This window comes from Heterodontus francisci, chromosome 10 (assembly GCF_036365525.1).
Source record: "Heterodontus francisci isolate sHetFra1 chromosome 10, sHetFra1.hap1, whole genome shotgun sequence".
Taxonomy (NCBI): domain Eukaryota; kingdom Metazoa; phylum Chordata; class Chondrichthyes; order Heterodontiformes; family Heterodontidae; genus Heterodontus; species Heterodontus francisci.
Genome location: NC_090380.1, coordinates 64,508,060 through 64,526,170, shown reverse-complemented (window position 1 = coordinate 64,526,170; position 18,111 = coordinate 64,508,060). Strand labels below are relative to the sequence as shown.

General features: G+C 40.8%; 1 protein-coding gene across 1 annotated transcript; it reads right to left on the bottom strand.

Moving 5' to 3' along the window:
• Positions 1–15,936: 15,936 nt before the first annotated feature.
• Positions 15,937–17,256, bottom strand: LOC137374476 (mid1-interacting protein 1-B-like). Its single transcript, XM_068040640.1, has one exon. The coding sequence runs from the start codon at positions 17,010–17,012 to the stop codon at positions 16,548–16,550; it is 465 nt and encodes a 154-aa protein (XP_067896741.1). The 5' UTR covers positions 17,013–17,256; the 3' UTR covers positions 15,937–16,547.
• Positions 17,257–18,111: the final 855 nt, after the last annotated feature.

Here is an 18,111-nt window from a genome sequence, read left to right as displayed (position 1 = left end):
GAGAGAGATTAGCAAGCAGGACCTCAAAGGTAGTAATCTCCGGATTACTCCCAAGGCCAACTGCTAGTGAGTACAGAAGTAGGAAAATACACCAGATGAATGCGTGGGTGGAGGATGGTGCAGGAGGGAGGGCTTCAGATTTCTGGAGCATTGGGACCGGTTCTGGGGAAGGTGGGACCTGTACAAGCCGGATGGTCTGCACCTGAACAGGACAGGGACAAATATCCTTGCAGGAAGGTTTGCTAGTGCTGTTGGGGATGGTTTAAACTAGATTGGCAGGGAAATGGGAACATGAACACAGTCTTAGATAGGACAATTTCAAGGCAGGAATCAGGAGGCAGAAAATTAGTAAGTGACTCTGAAAGACAGAGGAAGCACAGATTAAAAAGTGTGCAGCAGAGGAATTTGGCAGTGTTAAAGGGTATTTATTTAAATGAAAGGAGTATCGTAAATCAAGCCAATGTGCTGATAGACACATGGCAACACGATATTGTTACTATAATGGAAACTTGGCTTAAAGGGGGGCAAGAATGGCAACTCAATATCCCTGGATATAGAGTTTTCAGGTGGGATAGAGAGGGAGATAAAAAAGGAGGGGGTGTAGCATTATTAGTTAAGGAATGAATAACAGCTTTGAGGAGGGATGAATCATCAAATGAGGCCATATGGGTGGAGCTCAGAAATAAAAAAGGGGCAGCCACACTACAAAGAGTGTACTATGGACACCCAAATAGTGAGAGGGAGGTAGAAAAAAATTATGTAGGCAAATTTATAAGTGCAAAAACTATAGGGCAATAATAGTTGGGGATTTCAACTACCCCAATATCAACTAGGATACAAAAAGTGTGAAGGGCACAGAGAGGACAAAATTCTCGAACTGCGTTCAAGAGAACTTTTTTAGCCAGCACGTAACAAGCCCAACGAGAGGGGGCACAATTCCAGATTTAGTCTTCAGTAATGAAGCTGAGCAAATGGAGGAAGTAACGGTAGGTGACCATTTTGGAGATAGTGACCATAATACAGTACGTTTTAGCATAATCATGGAAAAGGACAAAGATAAAACAGGAGTAAAAGTTCTTAATTGGGGGAAGGCAAATTTTAAGAAACTGAAAGGTGACCTGGCGAAGGTGGACTGGTTACAGCTACTTGAAGGAAAATCAGTGGCAAACCAGTGGGAGGCATTCAAAAGTGAGATACTACAGGCACAGTATAGGCATGTCCCCACAAGTTAAGAGGTGGTACTGCCAAATCTAGAGCCCCCTGGTTATCTAGAAGCTTACAGGGTAAATTAAAGCAAAAAAAGAAAGCTTATGACGATCACAAAAATCTTAATACTTTAGAAAACCTAGAGGAGTATAGAAAGTGCAGGGGTGAAGTAGAAAAGGAAATTAGAAAAGCAAAGAGAGGACATGAAAAATTCTTGGCAGGTAAAATCAAGGAAAACCCGAAGATGTTTTATCAGTACATTAAGAGTAAGAGGATAACTAAGGAAAGGGTAGGGCCTATCAGAGATGTACAAGCGAACTTATGCATGGATGCAGAAGATGTGGGCAGGGTCCTTAATGAGTTTTTTGTCTCTGCCTTCACATAGGAGAGGATTGATGTCGACATTGTAGTTAAAGAGGAGGAGTGTGAAATATTAGATACGATAAGCATAATGAGCGAGGAAGTACTAGAGGGTTTGACATCCTTGAAAGTGGATAAATTGCCAGGGCTGGATGGATTGCATTCCAGGTTGTTAAAGGAAGCCAGGGAGGAAATAGCAGATGCGCTGAGGATAATCTTCAAATCCTCACTAGATACAGGAGAGGTACCAGACGATTGGAGGTCTACGAACGTTGTACCGTTGTACTGTTGTTTCAAAAGGGTGCAAGGGATAGGCCAAATAATTATAGGCCAGTCAATCTGACCTCAGTGGTGGGCAAATTGTTAAAATCTATTCTGAGGCACAGGATAAACTGCCACTTAGAAAGGCACAGATTAATCAGGGATAGTCAGCATGGATTTGTTAAGGGAAGGTCATGTCTTCCTAACTTCATTGAGTTTTTTGAGAAAGTAACAAGAAGGATTGATGAGGGTAGTGCAGTGGATGTGGTCTACATGAATTTTAGTAAGGCATCTGACAAGGGCCCACATGGCAGATTGGTCAGTAAAATGAAAGCCCATGGGATACAGGGGAATGTGGCAGGTTGCATCCAGAATTGGCTCAGTAGTCGATGGATTTTTTGTGAATGGAAAGCTGTTTCCAGTGGCGTTCAAGAGGGTTCAGTGTTGGGTCGCTTGCTGTTTGTGGTATATATTAATGATTTGGACTTAAATGTTGGAGGCATGATTGGGAAATTAGCTGATGACACACACATTGGCTGTGTAGTTAATAGTGAAGAGGATAACTGTAGACTCCAGAATTATATCAACGGTTTGGTTGAGTGGGCGGAAAAGTGGCAAATGGAATTCAATCCAGGTAAAGTGTGAGGTAATGCATTTGGGGAGGGCAAATTAAGCGAGGAATACACAATAAACGGGAGGATATTGAGAGGAGTAAAAGAAGTGAGAGACCTTGGACTGCATGTCCACAGGTGGCAGGACAGGTAGATAGAGTGGTGAAGAAGGCATATGGAATGCTTTTCTTTATTGGCAGAGGTATAGAATACAAAAGCAGGAATGCTGGAACTGTATAAAATGCTGGTTAGGCCACAGTTGGAGTATTGTGTACAGCTCTGGTCACCACATTACAGAAAGGACATAACTGCTCTGGAGAGAGTACAGAGGAGATTTACAAGAATGTTACCAGGACTCAAAAGTTGCAGCTATAAGAAAAGATTGGATAGGCTATGGTTATTTTCCTTTGAACAGAGGAGGCTAAGGGGTGACTTAATAAAGGTGTACAAAATTATGAGGGGTCTAGATACAGTAGACAGGAAGGACCTGTTTCCCCTAGCGGAGAGGTCAATTACCAGTGGGCACAGATTTAAGGTGATTGGTAGAAGGATTAGAGGGTACATGGGTAAAACTTTTTCACCCAGAGGGTGGTGGGTGTCTGGAATTCACTGCCAGGAACGGTGGAGGCAGAAACCCTCAATTCTTTTAAAAGGTACCTGGACATGCACCTGAAGTACTGTAACCGGCAAGGCTATGGACCAGGTGCTGGAAAGTGGGATTAGATTGGGCAGCTAGTTTTTCAGCTGGCACGGACATGACAGGCTGAATGGCCTCCTTCTGTGCCGTAATTTTTCTATGGTTCTATGACACATTGTCAGTAGCAACAGCATAATGGCAGACTTGCAAAAGACGAGAGCCATTAGTGAATTCCCACTTCCTACTTCTGTCCAAGATCGTCAACGATTCCTCGGAATGGTTAATCAGTTGGCAAAATTTTTACCCAATCTAGCGCAAGTTACTGAACCCTTATGACAACCTTTAAGGAAAGCGCAAGCTTGGTGTTGGGAAGCACATCAGGCGCAAGCATTTCAAAGGATCAAGGGGATGCTGATTTTGCCTGATATCTTGGTGCATTATAACCCCTCGCTGCCAACCACAATTGCAGCAGATGTCTCATCTACAGAGACAGGGGCAGTTGTTTTTCAAGGACAGGTAGATGAATGTTGAAGACCGGTTTATTATGCATCACGAGCATTGACTGAGACGAGGTACCCCATCATAGAGAAAGAAGCTCTCGCAGTCACATGGGCTTGTGAGAAGTTCTCAGATTATATGACTGGTTTAAAGGTTGTCATAGAGACAGACCACAAACCCCTAGTTTCCTTACTTAATGAAAAGGAACTTGCTAGAATGCTTCCAAGAATCCAGAGATTCCGGTTGAGGCTAATGAGGTTCACGTACGAAACGGTATACATACAGGGCAAGCAGCAAACAACAGCAGATGCATTGTCCAGAACTACTGTTGACCATCCTACACAACAGGATGTTAACCTTGTTAATGAAATCGAGTCATATTCTCAGTTCGTTGCATCACAATGGCCAGCAAGTTCAAAAAAGCTCCAAGAAATTTGTCATGCTCAGATGCAAGATGAAGAATGCATCTGTATCCGCCAATATTGCATACAAGGCTGGCCACAGCAGTGTCCAGTGGTAAAAGGATGAAAACTTTCTTTGAATACAGAAGACACTTTACGATTGTGGATGATTTGTTGGTATACGACGAGTCTGGTGATTCCAGACTCACTCCAGGTAGACATCATGGAGAAAATACACCTGAGCCACATGGGTAGAACGAAATGCAGAGCGCAGGCTCCATCATCTGTGTGGTGGCTGGGAATATTGAGAGATATAGAAGAAATGATTTCTCATTGCCGGGTATGCATAGTGCACAGACAGGATCAGAGTTTCCAATCAGACCGTGGGCACATCTGGGGATGGATCTATTCATGTTTAATGGAAAATCCTACCTGATTGTCATTGACTGCTTTTCAAGGTGGATTGAGGTCAAACATTTGTCTCAGTTGTCGTGTCCAGTCATTCGAATGTTACAGGAAATCTTTGCAACACATGGGATACCTGACCAGATAGTTTCTGATAATGGACCACAATTTGCAAATGACTACGCACTTTGCGGAAAGCTGTGGATTTGTGCATCTTGCAAGTTCCCCTAGATATCTACACTCTAACAGTGAAGCTGAGAGATGAGTCATAAATATAAAAGTACTGCTAAAGGAAAATTAATTTTCAAACAGCGCTCCTGAGCGCTGTTATGTGGATTAGTGCCATGTGAACTGTTGATGAGAAGGCAGCTTGGAACACAACTTCCCGTCCTACCCAAAAAAGAACTTCCAGGGCTACCAGTCCATGATTATCAGAGAGTTCAAGACAGAGAAAAGTCTTACCGAAAGCAACAAGCCCATAATTATAAGATATATCGCACCAGGAATCTACCTAAGTTGACTGAAGGACAAAAGGTATTGGTACAAGACCAAGGCAAAGAAGGAGTAATAGTCCAGAGAGATGAGAATCAACAGAGATCTTATTTAGTACATACTTCAGAATTATTCCTATTCAAAGACCCCAATCAGTCATACATTTGGATGAATCAGATGTTGAACCTGAAATTCAGAAAGCACTGGATACTGCAAACCTCCATGAAGGCCATCCAAGTCATGAAACAAGAGTTCAGAGAAAGACTACCAATCTTCTGCATCTGATAACAACACAATCAGGGAGAGTTGTGAAGCTTCCTGACAGATTGAATCTGTGATGTCAGGGTCAGAGACTTGGGGGGAGATGGGGTAGTATGTAAAAATAAATAAGTGAATGTATAAATATATATATATGGATAAAGATTTGGGGGGAGATGTAGTATAAGGGTCTGAAAGGGTTAATATTGAGACAGCATAAGGAATACCTCCCACCATGATGATGTAAGAGACCACATGAGAGAGAGACTTGGAGGGAGATGCAGTGTGGCTTCAGAGGAGTCACACAGACTTTTGTAAAGCTGTATATAGTTGGAATGTAATAAAAGAGTGAAATGTTCAAACTACTGAAGACTCCGTTATCTCTTTTAGCTAGACTAACCAAATATACTAAGGTGGCAAACATACAACAGGACCTTAAAGTAACCAAATAGTCTACAAATTGATTTTCCTGCAGCAATTGTGGAGAAATTAGTAGCGTGCACCACCCCACCCTCCTCGCTGAGTGGAAACTATATTTATGTGTTTTTGGTGGGGGAGGTGGGGAGGAGGCAGGAGATGACAGCATTTTAAAAAGCTTCAATTAAAGCACCAACCACACTTCCTACATTTCTCAGCCTATATACATGCTGTAATTCAGTGTCTCCCCTTCCAGTTTTGGATAACACCCTTTTTAAACAAGAGAAACAAATTGGCACAAATTTTCCAAATGTTACTGTCAGGCAAACACCCCACCTGCCAAGACTAAGGCACACATTATATCACCACATGAACGTTAAAACTTAAAATTGTAAGCCCTGACTGGAAGGACATTTGCATAGTACCAGACAATGTTGAAACAATGGGGACCCAGCAGTTGCTTCCCCAATACACAGAAGTGGTCAGACCAGTTTCAGTCACCAACAAAGGATGTTGAATAGACTGTTCCATATAAGGAGCTTGTCACATGACTAACCTGCTGAGCAACCTGGGCGTTTTTTTGAATTTGAACTCCCATCAAAAGGATTTGAACAGAGAACGCCGTGTTCTCATGGACTGAGAACATCTCCTCTCCTCTCCGCCTGCCCTCATCTCTTCCCATGGAAATGAATCTTGTGAAAACACATGAAACTCAAAAAAGAAAGGGTTCCTATGTGAACAAGGTTTTTAGAAGACTACTGGGCCCCAATGAAACGTAAGACCATATCTTCAATCAAGGACTACAGCAAGCTCGAAAAACAGTAACAAGACATTGCCTCAAACCGTTCTACTTATCTTTTCTTCTGCTCTTTTCTGTCCCAATCTGCATGTTTATATCACATGTGCATGCTAGCATGGGCTCGTCGTATATCCGTAGGCATGAACCGTATTAGATTTTTAAGTTTAAGGTTTAATAAATTTCATCATTCTTCTTTAAACCAAAGAAAGCCTGTTTGTGCTCATTTCTTTGCCTTATAATTGGAAAGTTGTGAAAAAGCATTCACAAAAGGGGAGCTCAAAACACAGTGTGTTTAAAATTAAACCCTGTTACAATAAGACCAGGTAAAGATAGCAAAAGGTGCCTAGACATTGCTCACCTGGTCATAATAGTTACCCAATGGTAATAAACATGTGTTCCCTAATTGTTTTTGTTGATGAAGAAAGAATAAACATGCATTCATATATCATCTTTCACAATCTCAAGATGCCCCAGAGTGCTTTACAGCAATTACTTTTCTTGGCACTGTCTAACTCAGAAGTGAGAGCACTACACTAGGCCAAACTGATGTTAGTGGTATTTAAACTCATCTTCTGCAAAAGAAAAAGGATGTTAGGAAAATATGAACATCATTCAAGGAATGTATAAGAAAAGTCAAATAATTTTATTTTTCTTATGAGGCTAATTGGATGAAAATCTTGAGATGTTGACTCAAATATAACACATATCTTATGGCACCAACACAGAAACCAAAAACAATTAATAAGAGGGAAGATTTCTTGTGATTGTTGCGGACTCAATGCCCCTCAAGGATTTGAACGTTTGGCCTAGGGCAGTGCAATGGTAAGATTATGTTGCATTATTAGAGAGGTTCGATCCTTTTCAGCACATTTAAACCAAGGTCCTGTCTGCTTGTTCCAGTGGCAATTAAAGATAGAATAGCATGGCTCAACAAAGTACAGGGAGTTCTCCTGGCCAACATTCTTCTCTCAACCAATATCACCAAAAACAAAATAATTGCTCGTTTACCTCATTGTTGCCTTAAAAATAGTTGTCATATTTGCTGGTATAAAATGTCACTAAATTTCAAAATAATCTATTGTATGTGAAATGCTTAAGGTATTTACAAAAATGCAATACGTCACGATACAGAGCCATATAAATTATTAGCTCAGTAGACTGCTGAGTCATTCTTGCCTGTGATCAGTTTAAGCCCCTTTTGAGCACTGATTTTACAGCTCCATTATCCTATTTTCTCCCCATGTATTTTCACATTATTCTTCTTTTGTTAGTTATAATATTGATCCCCACCAATGTAAAGCATTCCTCATTCCAATAACTTTATGGGGATCATTTTAACTTTTGTTGATAGTGTAAATGGGACACTATCAGATCAGCTGCCCATTCTACATCTCTCCAGATTGTAGTTTCTATTGAAGTCAATGGAAAATATAAAATGCTAGCTCAAAAGAATTTGCTTATTTATTCTAATTTGTTCGCAGGATTTATGTGTATTCCTAATTATTAAAATGCAGTTTTTTGAATATACAACAATACTCAAAATTCTGAAACAGTTGATAAGATATTTCATAAATGTATCTTATTGCAACACTCAAGTGGACTACTCATTAAAACAGAAGTTTCACTGAGTTGCCTACATACAGTATATGTAATAATCTGGTGTTTTGGGGAGAATTTCCCTTCATTGATAGCTGGAAGAAAATTCCAACCTGCAGATGTTGCAAGTATCTTCTCATTAAAGAACTGGTTCAAATTAGCTGTTTGCATAATTTCTTTCACTTGAAGTTTTATTGATTTGTTTCTTGATTGTAATTTCAGAAATCTGACCACAATGCATAATACTTCATCTCACTAGAATTTTCATGCTACCCAAAATTAGATAGGCAGTCAGGTCCAAGCTTCATAAAGTGTGCATGCTAAACTTGGAGACTGTACTTTGGTACAAAATATCATCTTTTTATCAAAGGGTTTTGTACTCTGCCCACAACATTTACAATTATGGTTTCAAATGTGTTGGAATCATATTAATTTTGCAAGATCTGATGTCCATCTGGAAATAAAACACTTCAAACTTCAGAACTCGAATTGGTACAAGACCACTTTGGACTGATCCACACCAGTTCAGAGTTCTAGACAAAGGTAGACTAATGGGTTCCATAACTTGTAAATCGTACATACAAATTAAACAGCCATCACAGGACCCCAGTGCTCGCACCCTCTGTAACCAACTTGACACCTAATCCATTTATAACTACATTCCTTGACTATTGCTCAAGACTGGCTGAAAAATATCTGGAACCAATAAAGATTTTACACACTTCACAACAATGTTGTTAATAACTGAAATTCAAACTTTACCTATTCCCAGCCTCACCCATGGTAGCCAATTTGCAGGTATTTGACATTTAGCTCCTGACAAGCATGACTTCTCTTGGCTCAGTACACATGACTCTTGGTACAAAAGCTGTGGAGAAACTTGCAGTTTTAAATTTCAATGTAGAAGTAGGTCCAACCTAAGGTCTTTTGTTTGCTGATGGAGGTTTGAAATGCTAGTCAGTAACCTGAGTAATTTTGACACCATTAAGGAACGTACCTCTAAATTAACCAACCTGTAAACTGAAGTAACTAATACATGTAAACTTAAACTAAAAAGTAAATGCATGTTTGCATCTAGCATTTAGCTCAAATGTTTGAACTTTCTATTTGGTGATGAGATACTAACAAGATACCACACATAACTGCAGAGAAAAATTCCTCTAAAATTACAAATAATTAAGTACAGGGATGACTAGGAGGGAAAAAAAGCAATCAGCCCTCCACTTCTTGAATGATAATAATGGAGAAAGTTTGTACAAAGCAAAAGGTACTTGGGGGAAAAGAAAACCAAAACACTTGGGGTAATAAAAGCAAAATACTGCAGATGCTGGAAATCTGAAATAAAAACAAAAAGTGCTGGAAATACTCAGCAGGTCTGGCAGCATCTGTGGAGAGAGAAGCAGAGTTAATGTTTCAGGTCAGTGACCTTTCATTAGAACTGGCAAAGGTTAGAAATGTAATAGGTTTTAAGCAAATAAAGCGGGGGTGGGGCAGAAGATAACAAAAGGGAAGGTGTTGATAGGACAGAGGGTCACAGAGAATAACTGATAAGAAGGTGTGTTAATGGTCTGGTGAAAGACAAAGCATTAGTGCAGAGAGACTGTTAAATGGCAGAATAATGAAAAGCCCTGGCCAAAAGCACAAACATTAAAAAAAAGTGGTCAGGCACATGGTAAAAAAATGAATGATGAAACAAACTAAACTAAAATAAAAAGAAAAAAGAAAAGAGAAAACTAAAAATAAAAAGGGGGGCCAGTTATGCTCTGAAATTATTGAACTCAATGTTCAGTCCGGTAGGCTGTAGCGTGCCTAATTGGTAAATGAGATGCTGTTCCTCGAGCTTGCATTGATGTTCACTGGAACACTGCAGCAATCCCAGGACAGAGATGTAAGCATGAAAGCGGGGGGAGTTGTTGAAATGGCAAGTGACAGGAAGCTCGGGGTCATGTTTGCTGAAAAACACCTGGATTTAGGCAAGTGTTTGTGACAAACACACATCAAGTCCATGACAGTAATGGCTTCACTTTTCACTCTCCTGCTCACTGCCAAAGCTCATATAAGAATAATGTTGACTTACCTGAAATATCAAAGGGCACCGACAGCCTGACTCTGCATGAGTGAATGAATACCTTGAGGTAAAGTGGCAATTTGGAAAAAATGCATTATAAGGTGCTTGGCGGTTTTTAATCAAACAGGTTCTGATGTTGTAAAGTTTAAATTATAAGTTGGATCTATAAACATCACCATAACAATAAGATTGCAACTAAACTGTAAACTATTTATAACACATTATGGTTTTCAAGTGTAAAACATTTGTCCTTTATGAACATTAAAATAGAAAAATTCTGAATTCAACAAGCATATTATATGTAAAGGTATAGTAACAAAAATGCAAGTACTATATTAATATCAACTGTTTTTGATGGTAAGTTATAAATTGAGAAAACTATCTACAGCAGTACCCCTCAGAAAACAAATCATGTTAAATCTCCTTATATTTGACCTTACTCTGTTCTTAAAGGGTGTAGCTGCTACTCCAGCAGCACAAATAAGCAAAAGGGATTATGAATTGAAAGAATAGTAACTAGTGATAAGGAATGGTTCAATTGCAACAACAACTTTCATTTCATAGGCTCATACAGTACACAATGAGACCATTTGGCCCATTGTTTCTGTGCCAGCTCTTTGAAGGAGCTATCCCATTAGGCCCACTCCCCTGCAAATCTCTGCTTTGCATGTAGATATACATTCTGTTTTGAAAGTTAGTGAATCTTAATCCACCATCTTTTCAGGCAGCGCATTCCAAATCATTATTCACTGTGTTTAAAAAGAATTCAATTCCTCCCTGGATTTATTGATAATTATCTTAAATTGGTGTTGTCTGGCTACCAACCCTCCTGGCTCTGAAAACAGTTTCTCCCTATCTATTCTATTATAAGGGGTTTTGACATTGAATACTTCTATTAAATCTCCCCTAACCCTACTCTGCTGTAATGATAGCAATCGCAGCATTTCGTGTCTCTCTATATATGTGGATATGTAGACAGATTTTGGAAAGATGTAAAGGTAACAGGGTTGTAGTGGTGGGTGATTTTAACTTCCCCTATATTGACTGAGACTCACTTAGTGCTAGGGGCTTGGATGGGGCAGAATTTGTAAGGAGCATCCAGGAGGGCTTCTTGAAACAATACGTAGATAGTCCAACTAGGGATGGGGCCATACTGGACCTGGTATTGGGGAATGAGCCAGGCCAGGTGGTCGAAGTTTCAGTAGGGGATCATTTCGGGAACAGTGACCATAATTCCATAAGTTTTAAGGTACTTGTGGATAAGGATAAGAGTAGTCCTCGGGTGAAGGTGCGAAATTGGGGGAAGGCTAATGATAACAATATTAGGCAGGAACTGAAGAATTTAGATTGGGGGTGGCTGTTTGAGGGTAAATCAACATCTGACATGTGGGAGTCTTTCAAACGTCAGTTGATTAGAATCCAGGACCAGCATGTTCCTGTGAGGAAGAAGGATAAGTTTGGCAAGTTTTGGGAACCTTGGATAATGCGGGATATTGTGAGCCTCGTCAAAAAGAAAAAGGAAGCATTCGTAAGGGCTGGAAGGCTAGGAACAGACGAATCCCTTGAGGAATACAAAGACAGTAGGAAGGAACTTAAGCAAGGAGTCAGGAGGGCTAAAAGGGGTTATGAGAAGTCATTGGCAAACAGGATTAAGGACAATCCCAAGGCTTTTTATACGTATATAAAGAACAAGAGGGTAACCAGGGAAAAGGTTGACCCACTCAAGGACAGAGAAGGGAATCTATGTGTGGAGCCAGAGGAAATGGGTGAGGTAATAAATGAGTACTTTGCATCAGTATTCACCAAGAAGAAGGACTTGGTGGATGATGAGCCTAGGGAAGGGAATGTAGATAGTCTCAGTCATCTCATTATCAAAAAGGAGGAGGTGTTAGGTGTCTTGCAAAGCATTAAGGTAGATAAGTCCCCAGGGCCTGATGGGATCTACCCCAGAATACTGAGGGAGGTAAGGGAAGAAATTGCTGGGGCCTTGACAGAAATCTTTGCATCCTCATTGGCTACAGGTGAGGTCCCAGAAGACTGGAGAATAGCCAATGTTGTTCCTTTGTTTAAGAAGGGTAGCAAGGATAATCCAGGAAATTATAGGCCGGTGAGCCTTACGTCAGTGGTAGGGAAATTATTAGAGAGGATTCTTTAGGACAGGATTTACTCCCATTTGGAAACAAATGGACTTATTAGCGAGAGGCAGCATGGTTTTGTGAAGGGGAGATCGTGTCTTACTAATTTGATTGAGTTTTTTGAGGAAGTGACAAAGATGATTGATGAAGGAAGGGCAGTGGATGTTATCTACATGGACTTCAGTAAAGCCTTTGACAATGTCCCTCATAGCAGACTGATACAAAAGGTGAAGTCACATGGGATCAGAAGAGAGCTGGCAAAATGGATACAGAACTGGCTCGGTCATAGAAGACAGAGGGTAGCAGTGGAAGGGTGCTTTTCTGAATGGAGGGATGTGACAAGTGGTGTTCCGCAGGGATCAGCGCTGGGACCTTTGCTCTTTGTAGTATATTTCAATGATTTGGAGGAAAATGTAGCTGGTCTGATTAGTAAGTTTGCGGACGACACAAAGGTTGGTGGAGTTGCGGACAGTGATGAGGATTGTCAGAGGATACAGCAGGATATAGATCGGTTGGAGACTTGGGCGGAGAAATGGCAGATGGAGTTTAATCCGGACAAATGTGAGGTAATGCATTTTGGAAGGTCTAATGCAGGTGGGAAGTATACAGTAAATGGCAGAACCCTTGGAAGTATTGACAGGCAGAGAGATCTGGGTGTACAGGTCCACAGGTCACTGAAAGTCATCAGTGTATGTGTGGAACCTGACTTCATGTCTTCAGCTGATGTCACAAGGGTCAGGATGTAGAGAAGAAAGAGGAGGGGGGTTGAGGAGAGATCCTTGGGAGACTCAAGGTAACTGCAGGGGTGGGAAATTAAGCCATTGCAAGAAATTCTCTGCCTATGTCAGGATAAGTAACTGATATAATTAAAGAGTATGAAAGCAGGCACGGCCTCTATCCTGGACCAGAAAGCCAACCTCTTTCTGATTCATTATTTTAACTACATTGTCAGCTATAAAGGTATAGGCTTTTTCCAGCAAAGAACATTTGCAAAATAATTCTGGAATAAAACTGGCACTTACATTGCAACTTTACTACATCCCAAAGTGCTTTACAACCATTCACTTTGAAGTCATAGAGTCGTAATGGCACAGGAGGCTGCCATTTGGTCCATCTACTCCATACCATGCGGTCACTATTATATAGAGGTGTATGATAGTGTAGCAGTTCTATTACTAGACTAGTAACTTAGAGAATGAGTTCAAATTCCACCATCGCGGTTTGATCATTTGAATTGTTTTATTTCAATCTAGAAATAAAAAGCTAGCATGAAGTTGTCAGATTGTCATAAGCACAACAGTGGTGCAATGGCTAGCACCGCAGCCTCAGAGCTCCAGCGACCTGGGTTCAGTTCTGGGTATTGCCTGTGTGGAGTTTGCAAGTTCTTCCTGTGACTGAATGTGTTTCCTCCGGATGCTCCAGTTTCCTCTCACATGCCAAAGACTTGCAGGTTGATAGGTAAATTGGCCATTGTAAAAATTGCCCCTAGTGTAGGTAGGAGAATTGAGGGAAGGTGGGGATGTGAGAGGGAAAATGGGATTAACGTAGGATTTGTATAAATGGGTGGTTGATGGTCGGTGCGGACTTGTTGGGCTGAAGGGCGTGTTTCGGCGCTGTATCTGTCTATGACAATAGGCTCACTAATATTCTTGAGAGAAGGAAACCTCTCAGCCCTCTGAATGGGCCTCGTAAAACACTTGGTTGCATTAAAACCACTACCAGCAGTTCAAGGTGGCCCAAGATAACTGGGTTCTAATTCCAGCCTTGCCAGCAACACCCATACCTTGAGAATGAATTAGAAAAATGTCACAGCCAACTCTGCATGAGCCAAATAGCAATAACAGCACACAATGAATTACCAGCTAACCTGTTTGTTGTGATGTTGGTCAAGAAAGAAATGTTGGCTAGGACTCTTAAATAGTACCATGGGATCGTTTACATTTAGGCGAGCAGTCAGATATCATGGTTTAATATCATGTTTGAAAGGCAACGCCTCTGTCAATGCAACAAGTATTGTATTAGTCCGCGGGCCTCAAACCCACACCCTTCTGACTCAGCCGAGGGTGCTATCAACTCAGCCAATTGGCAGCCATTATTAATTTTCTAAACTACAATTAAAATACAATAGAACGATTTTCTGAATGTGTAATTTCTAGCCCATTGCAAAATGAATCTATAGCCCAGAAAGTGTGAATCAGCTTTCAATAAGGTATATATATATAAAGCAAACATTGAACAGTATGCAGGGCATTTCACAAGACTTAATCAAAAATAAAAGCAAACCGAGCCCAAGGAAGAAACAAAAAGCAAAATACACCAGAAATCTGAAAAAGCATTCTGAGTAGTGAATAATGCAGATATTAAAATTCATAAGTTTCCATCATTTTATGTTGCGCAAATTCTTTATTAGTTGCACTTGTTTTTGTTCTATGTCACTGTCCTTTCTAGGTTCAATAGAAAAGGCATTTGTGCAAAGCGAAAAATGGAGTTAACATCTTCCAGTTCTGTTGAAAGGTCATGGACCTAAAATGTTCTCCTTTTCAAGACAGAAACATGGTTAAGATATTGAGAGAAGAAGCTGGCCAAAAAGACTGGACTTTAAAGAGGTGGATATTAACGAGAAAGAGAATCATAAGGAGACCATAGAAGGGTTTTGAGGAGGAATTCCAGAACATAAGACTTGGGTGTTTGAAAATGTAGCCGTAAATGGTGGAGAGGGGGGAGGAGTTAGGAATGGAGAAAAGACTGGCTCGTCATCGATTTATAGTAGGATCGCATAATCCAATAACGAATTGTAATTGTTAACTTAAAACCAAAATATATCAGAATTGAAACTCACCAGAATAACGTGATAGTTTCCCCCCCCCCCCCCCCTTTCTACCATTAATGGCACTGAAAATTGCAGCCTTGTTTCGAATCCGCTTTGTCAGACACGTTTTGCACAGCAAACTCAGGCCCTCCGTATATTTCCAGTTAACAAGTTCCGATATATCGTCCATCTTAAACGCGAGAGTTTTGACGTACACTTATTGCAAATACATATTTTGCACTTATGTTTATTTCAAATATATTTTAGCTGTGCTGAAACACACAAATTGTAACATTCCGCATAAGCCTTCCCTCACTTCTCTAGCAATAGGTTAATTATCTTGTTTGCTTTATTATTTTAAAATATCTACCTTAAATTATTCCGATTTTATTTGTGTCTGACGCACCATGTTCCCCCTACACCTTCTTAACACAAACATCGTGTCCTTCATTTCATCAAAACCACAACCACCCAATTCCGTAGAATTGTGTAATAACAGGCGCAACGTAATATATCTGTTCCCCGGGTATAAATCAACTAACAATCAGTGCAAGTAGACAAAACGCAAGATTTTGCTGTGGGAAGCATGGTTTACAGATTCTTGTTTGAAGAGGAAGCTAGTCATGGAGTTGCCGAGCAAGAATTTCTCGCAGTTGCAGAAGGCGGGTCACTTTAGAGGAGAAAGAATGCTGTTGAATGTTTCCACACCCTAAAACAATCCACTCAAGACTGCTTTCACTCAGATTGCACATTGCCTTGCCCCCGGAAACTCTGCAAAGATCGTTTTGGAGCCGGCGCTCGGGGCGGATTAAGAAAGAAATACTGTACACTCCCTAAACCGGATTATCTCAAAGCTTCAATACTTGACTTGGCTCCCCTCCAAAAAAAATAGGCTTCACTCTGCCCGTAAAATACATTTCACCAGACCTTTTCCCTGTTCGACCATCTTCGACTGCGAATTTTAAATTTACCACAAGCTCGTGAAAAATCTCTAGTTTTTTTTTTATTTTTAACATATAGGTTTAATATACCTGCCTATACAAAAAGTAGGGTTTAATTAAGAAAAATACGTAGATAACACAAGAAGGAACCTCGTCATTATTCTTGTTCAGAAATTCAGTTGGTTCCATACCGTAAGTTGCACACAGAAGTAACTGCAGCTTTCAGTCATGTCATTGGCCCGTTCAACAGCATCATTTTGTCAGGGCTCTTACAACCTCTTTTGGAGGTGGATTTCACAATGTCGTGCACCATAGAGAGATTATAAAAATGATACGCGTTTATCTTGTGCGTTTATCGAGTAAAACGGTATACAAGAGATGTTACAATTTTATACATCACATATACAGTACAAAGTAGTGCAAAGTAAAATGATGTAATCTCCACCGGCACTGCCGCTCACAACCACGCTTCAGTTCCATGAAAGTTTTATTTCTTAAGCACGTCCTACAAAGCTTCCCTTCTCCCAGCAAGAAGAACAGAAAAGGGCTTATTAAATGATCAAGTTAAATCCGTTTCTGTAGCAGAACAGATAATCTTGCAACTTCAGTTAGGCTTGGCTTAACTTCATTAGTGCTGGTAACTCGATCTGTACTCAATGTCCCCAGCTACCGAATCCGATTTCCTGTTTGTAGCGGTTAGTTAGAGTGTTCGCTTTTCTAGTCAGTTTTGACAGGACGGTGTACAATCCATTTAGATGATAGTGGAATTGTTTCTGCAAGTCTTCTTCTCCTTCCACCTCGTCCACCCTAATGTCGATGGTGGCGGCTTTATCTTTCTTTCTGTCGTCCAGTTGCACCACACCCCACTCTATATCGTTCTTGATAGATTTCAGCAAGACATAGTAGTTGTACATATCCCGGTTATCCGAGTAGTAGTCGGACGCTCCGGTGCTCGAGACGCTGTTAACTTCGCTCTTTCCTTCATCTTCGAGAGGGACATCCCGCAAGAGGCTGGGTACCATGACCGTCTGGTCCATGTTATTGACCGCACCGATGAACTTGTTCATGGCGTTGAACAAGGAGTGCTTCTGGTTGTAAGTATCCATAATTTGCATCATCTTCCTTAACGCGGTGTTTGCTTTCGCCTTCCTTGATGGAATCCCTCAAACTCGAGCTTTGCAACTCCCTCCCGCAGTGCCTCCCTCCCGACCTGCTCTTCACACTGCAAACCGGCTCACTTCCTCAGCGGACTTATAAAGGTGTGACTTGGCAGCGTTTTTTCTTTGCAAAGCAAGATGGAAGCTGTCGTAAGATGACTTGGACGCTGGGCACTGAGCCAAATGTAATAAGCGCCTCCCCTCTTGCTTCCGGGCCCTGCTGCTGCTTTCATGCTCCCATTTACATGCAATGACTAACCGGCCCCGAGTGCAGAGCAAACCCGCCGTGCGCACGCTCCGGGAAACGCCCCATCTCCTGGCAACAAATCTGGTCGCCGCCGGGCGTAATGACGTCAAACACACCATCTTCGTATAGGCCAATTGCTTTGCGAGCCCTTTGTGAAGTCAATATGGTAATAAAGACTGTTTAAAAAAAAAAGCAGCCAATGGCGCACGTCACTGGAAGCCTCGGCAACAGCCTGCACCTTCATTTTGATTGACAAGGACATCTTGTGAATGGGAGCGGACATATTCACTGTCACTAATGGTGTTGCTCAAAAATGGGACGTTTCAACGCAAAATATCATTGTAAATTCCAATTAACATTTTATTGCCGTATCCATCTTTTTTGAGATATTTTATTCCTAATTTTGTGCTGGTGAATTGTCTTTAAACCTTTCATACAATGAAGGTTATTGTGTTTAGTGTGGAATAGAGTGACTGACAAGAACCGAATGTTGTTCATGGAAAATCTGCAAAGATTTCACGTGTTTTATTTTATTAAAATTATGCATTTACAGCGGAAAGGAAAGCACCTATTACTGAACATCTTTGTATTTTCATTCAAAGTGAAATTAAATTCTCGAAAGATTAATCGAAGGAAACCCCCGCTCTTGGGTTTAAGAACATCACTTAACCCGTCAGATCCAGAACAATCCAGGGGTTTTCTTTAAAAAATTAGTCGTAAACGTTTAGCTTCAGCTTGCTTTTTCCTCTTGTGTTAGCTGTGGATCAATTGGTAGAACTCTGGCCTCTGAAGCCAGAAGGTGGTGGGTGCAAG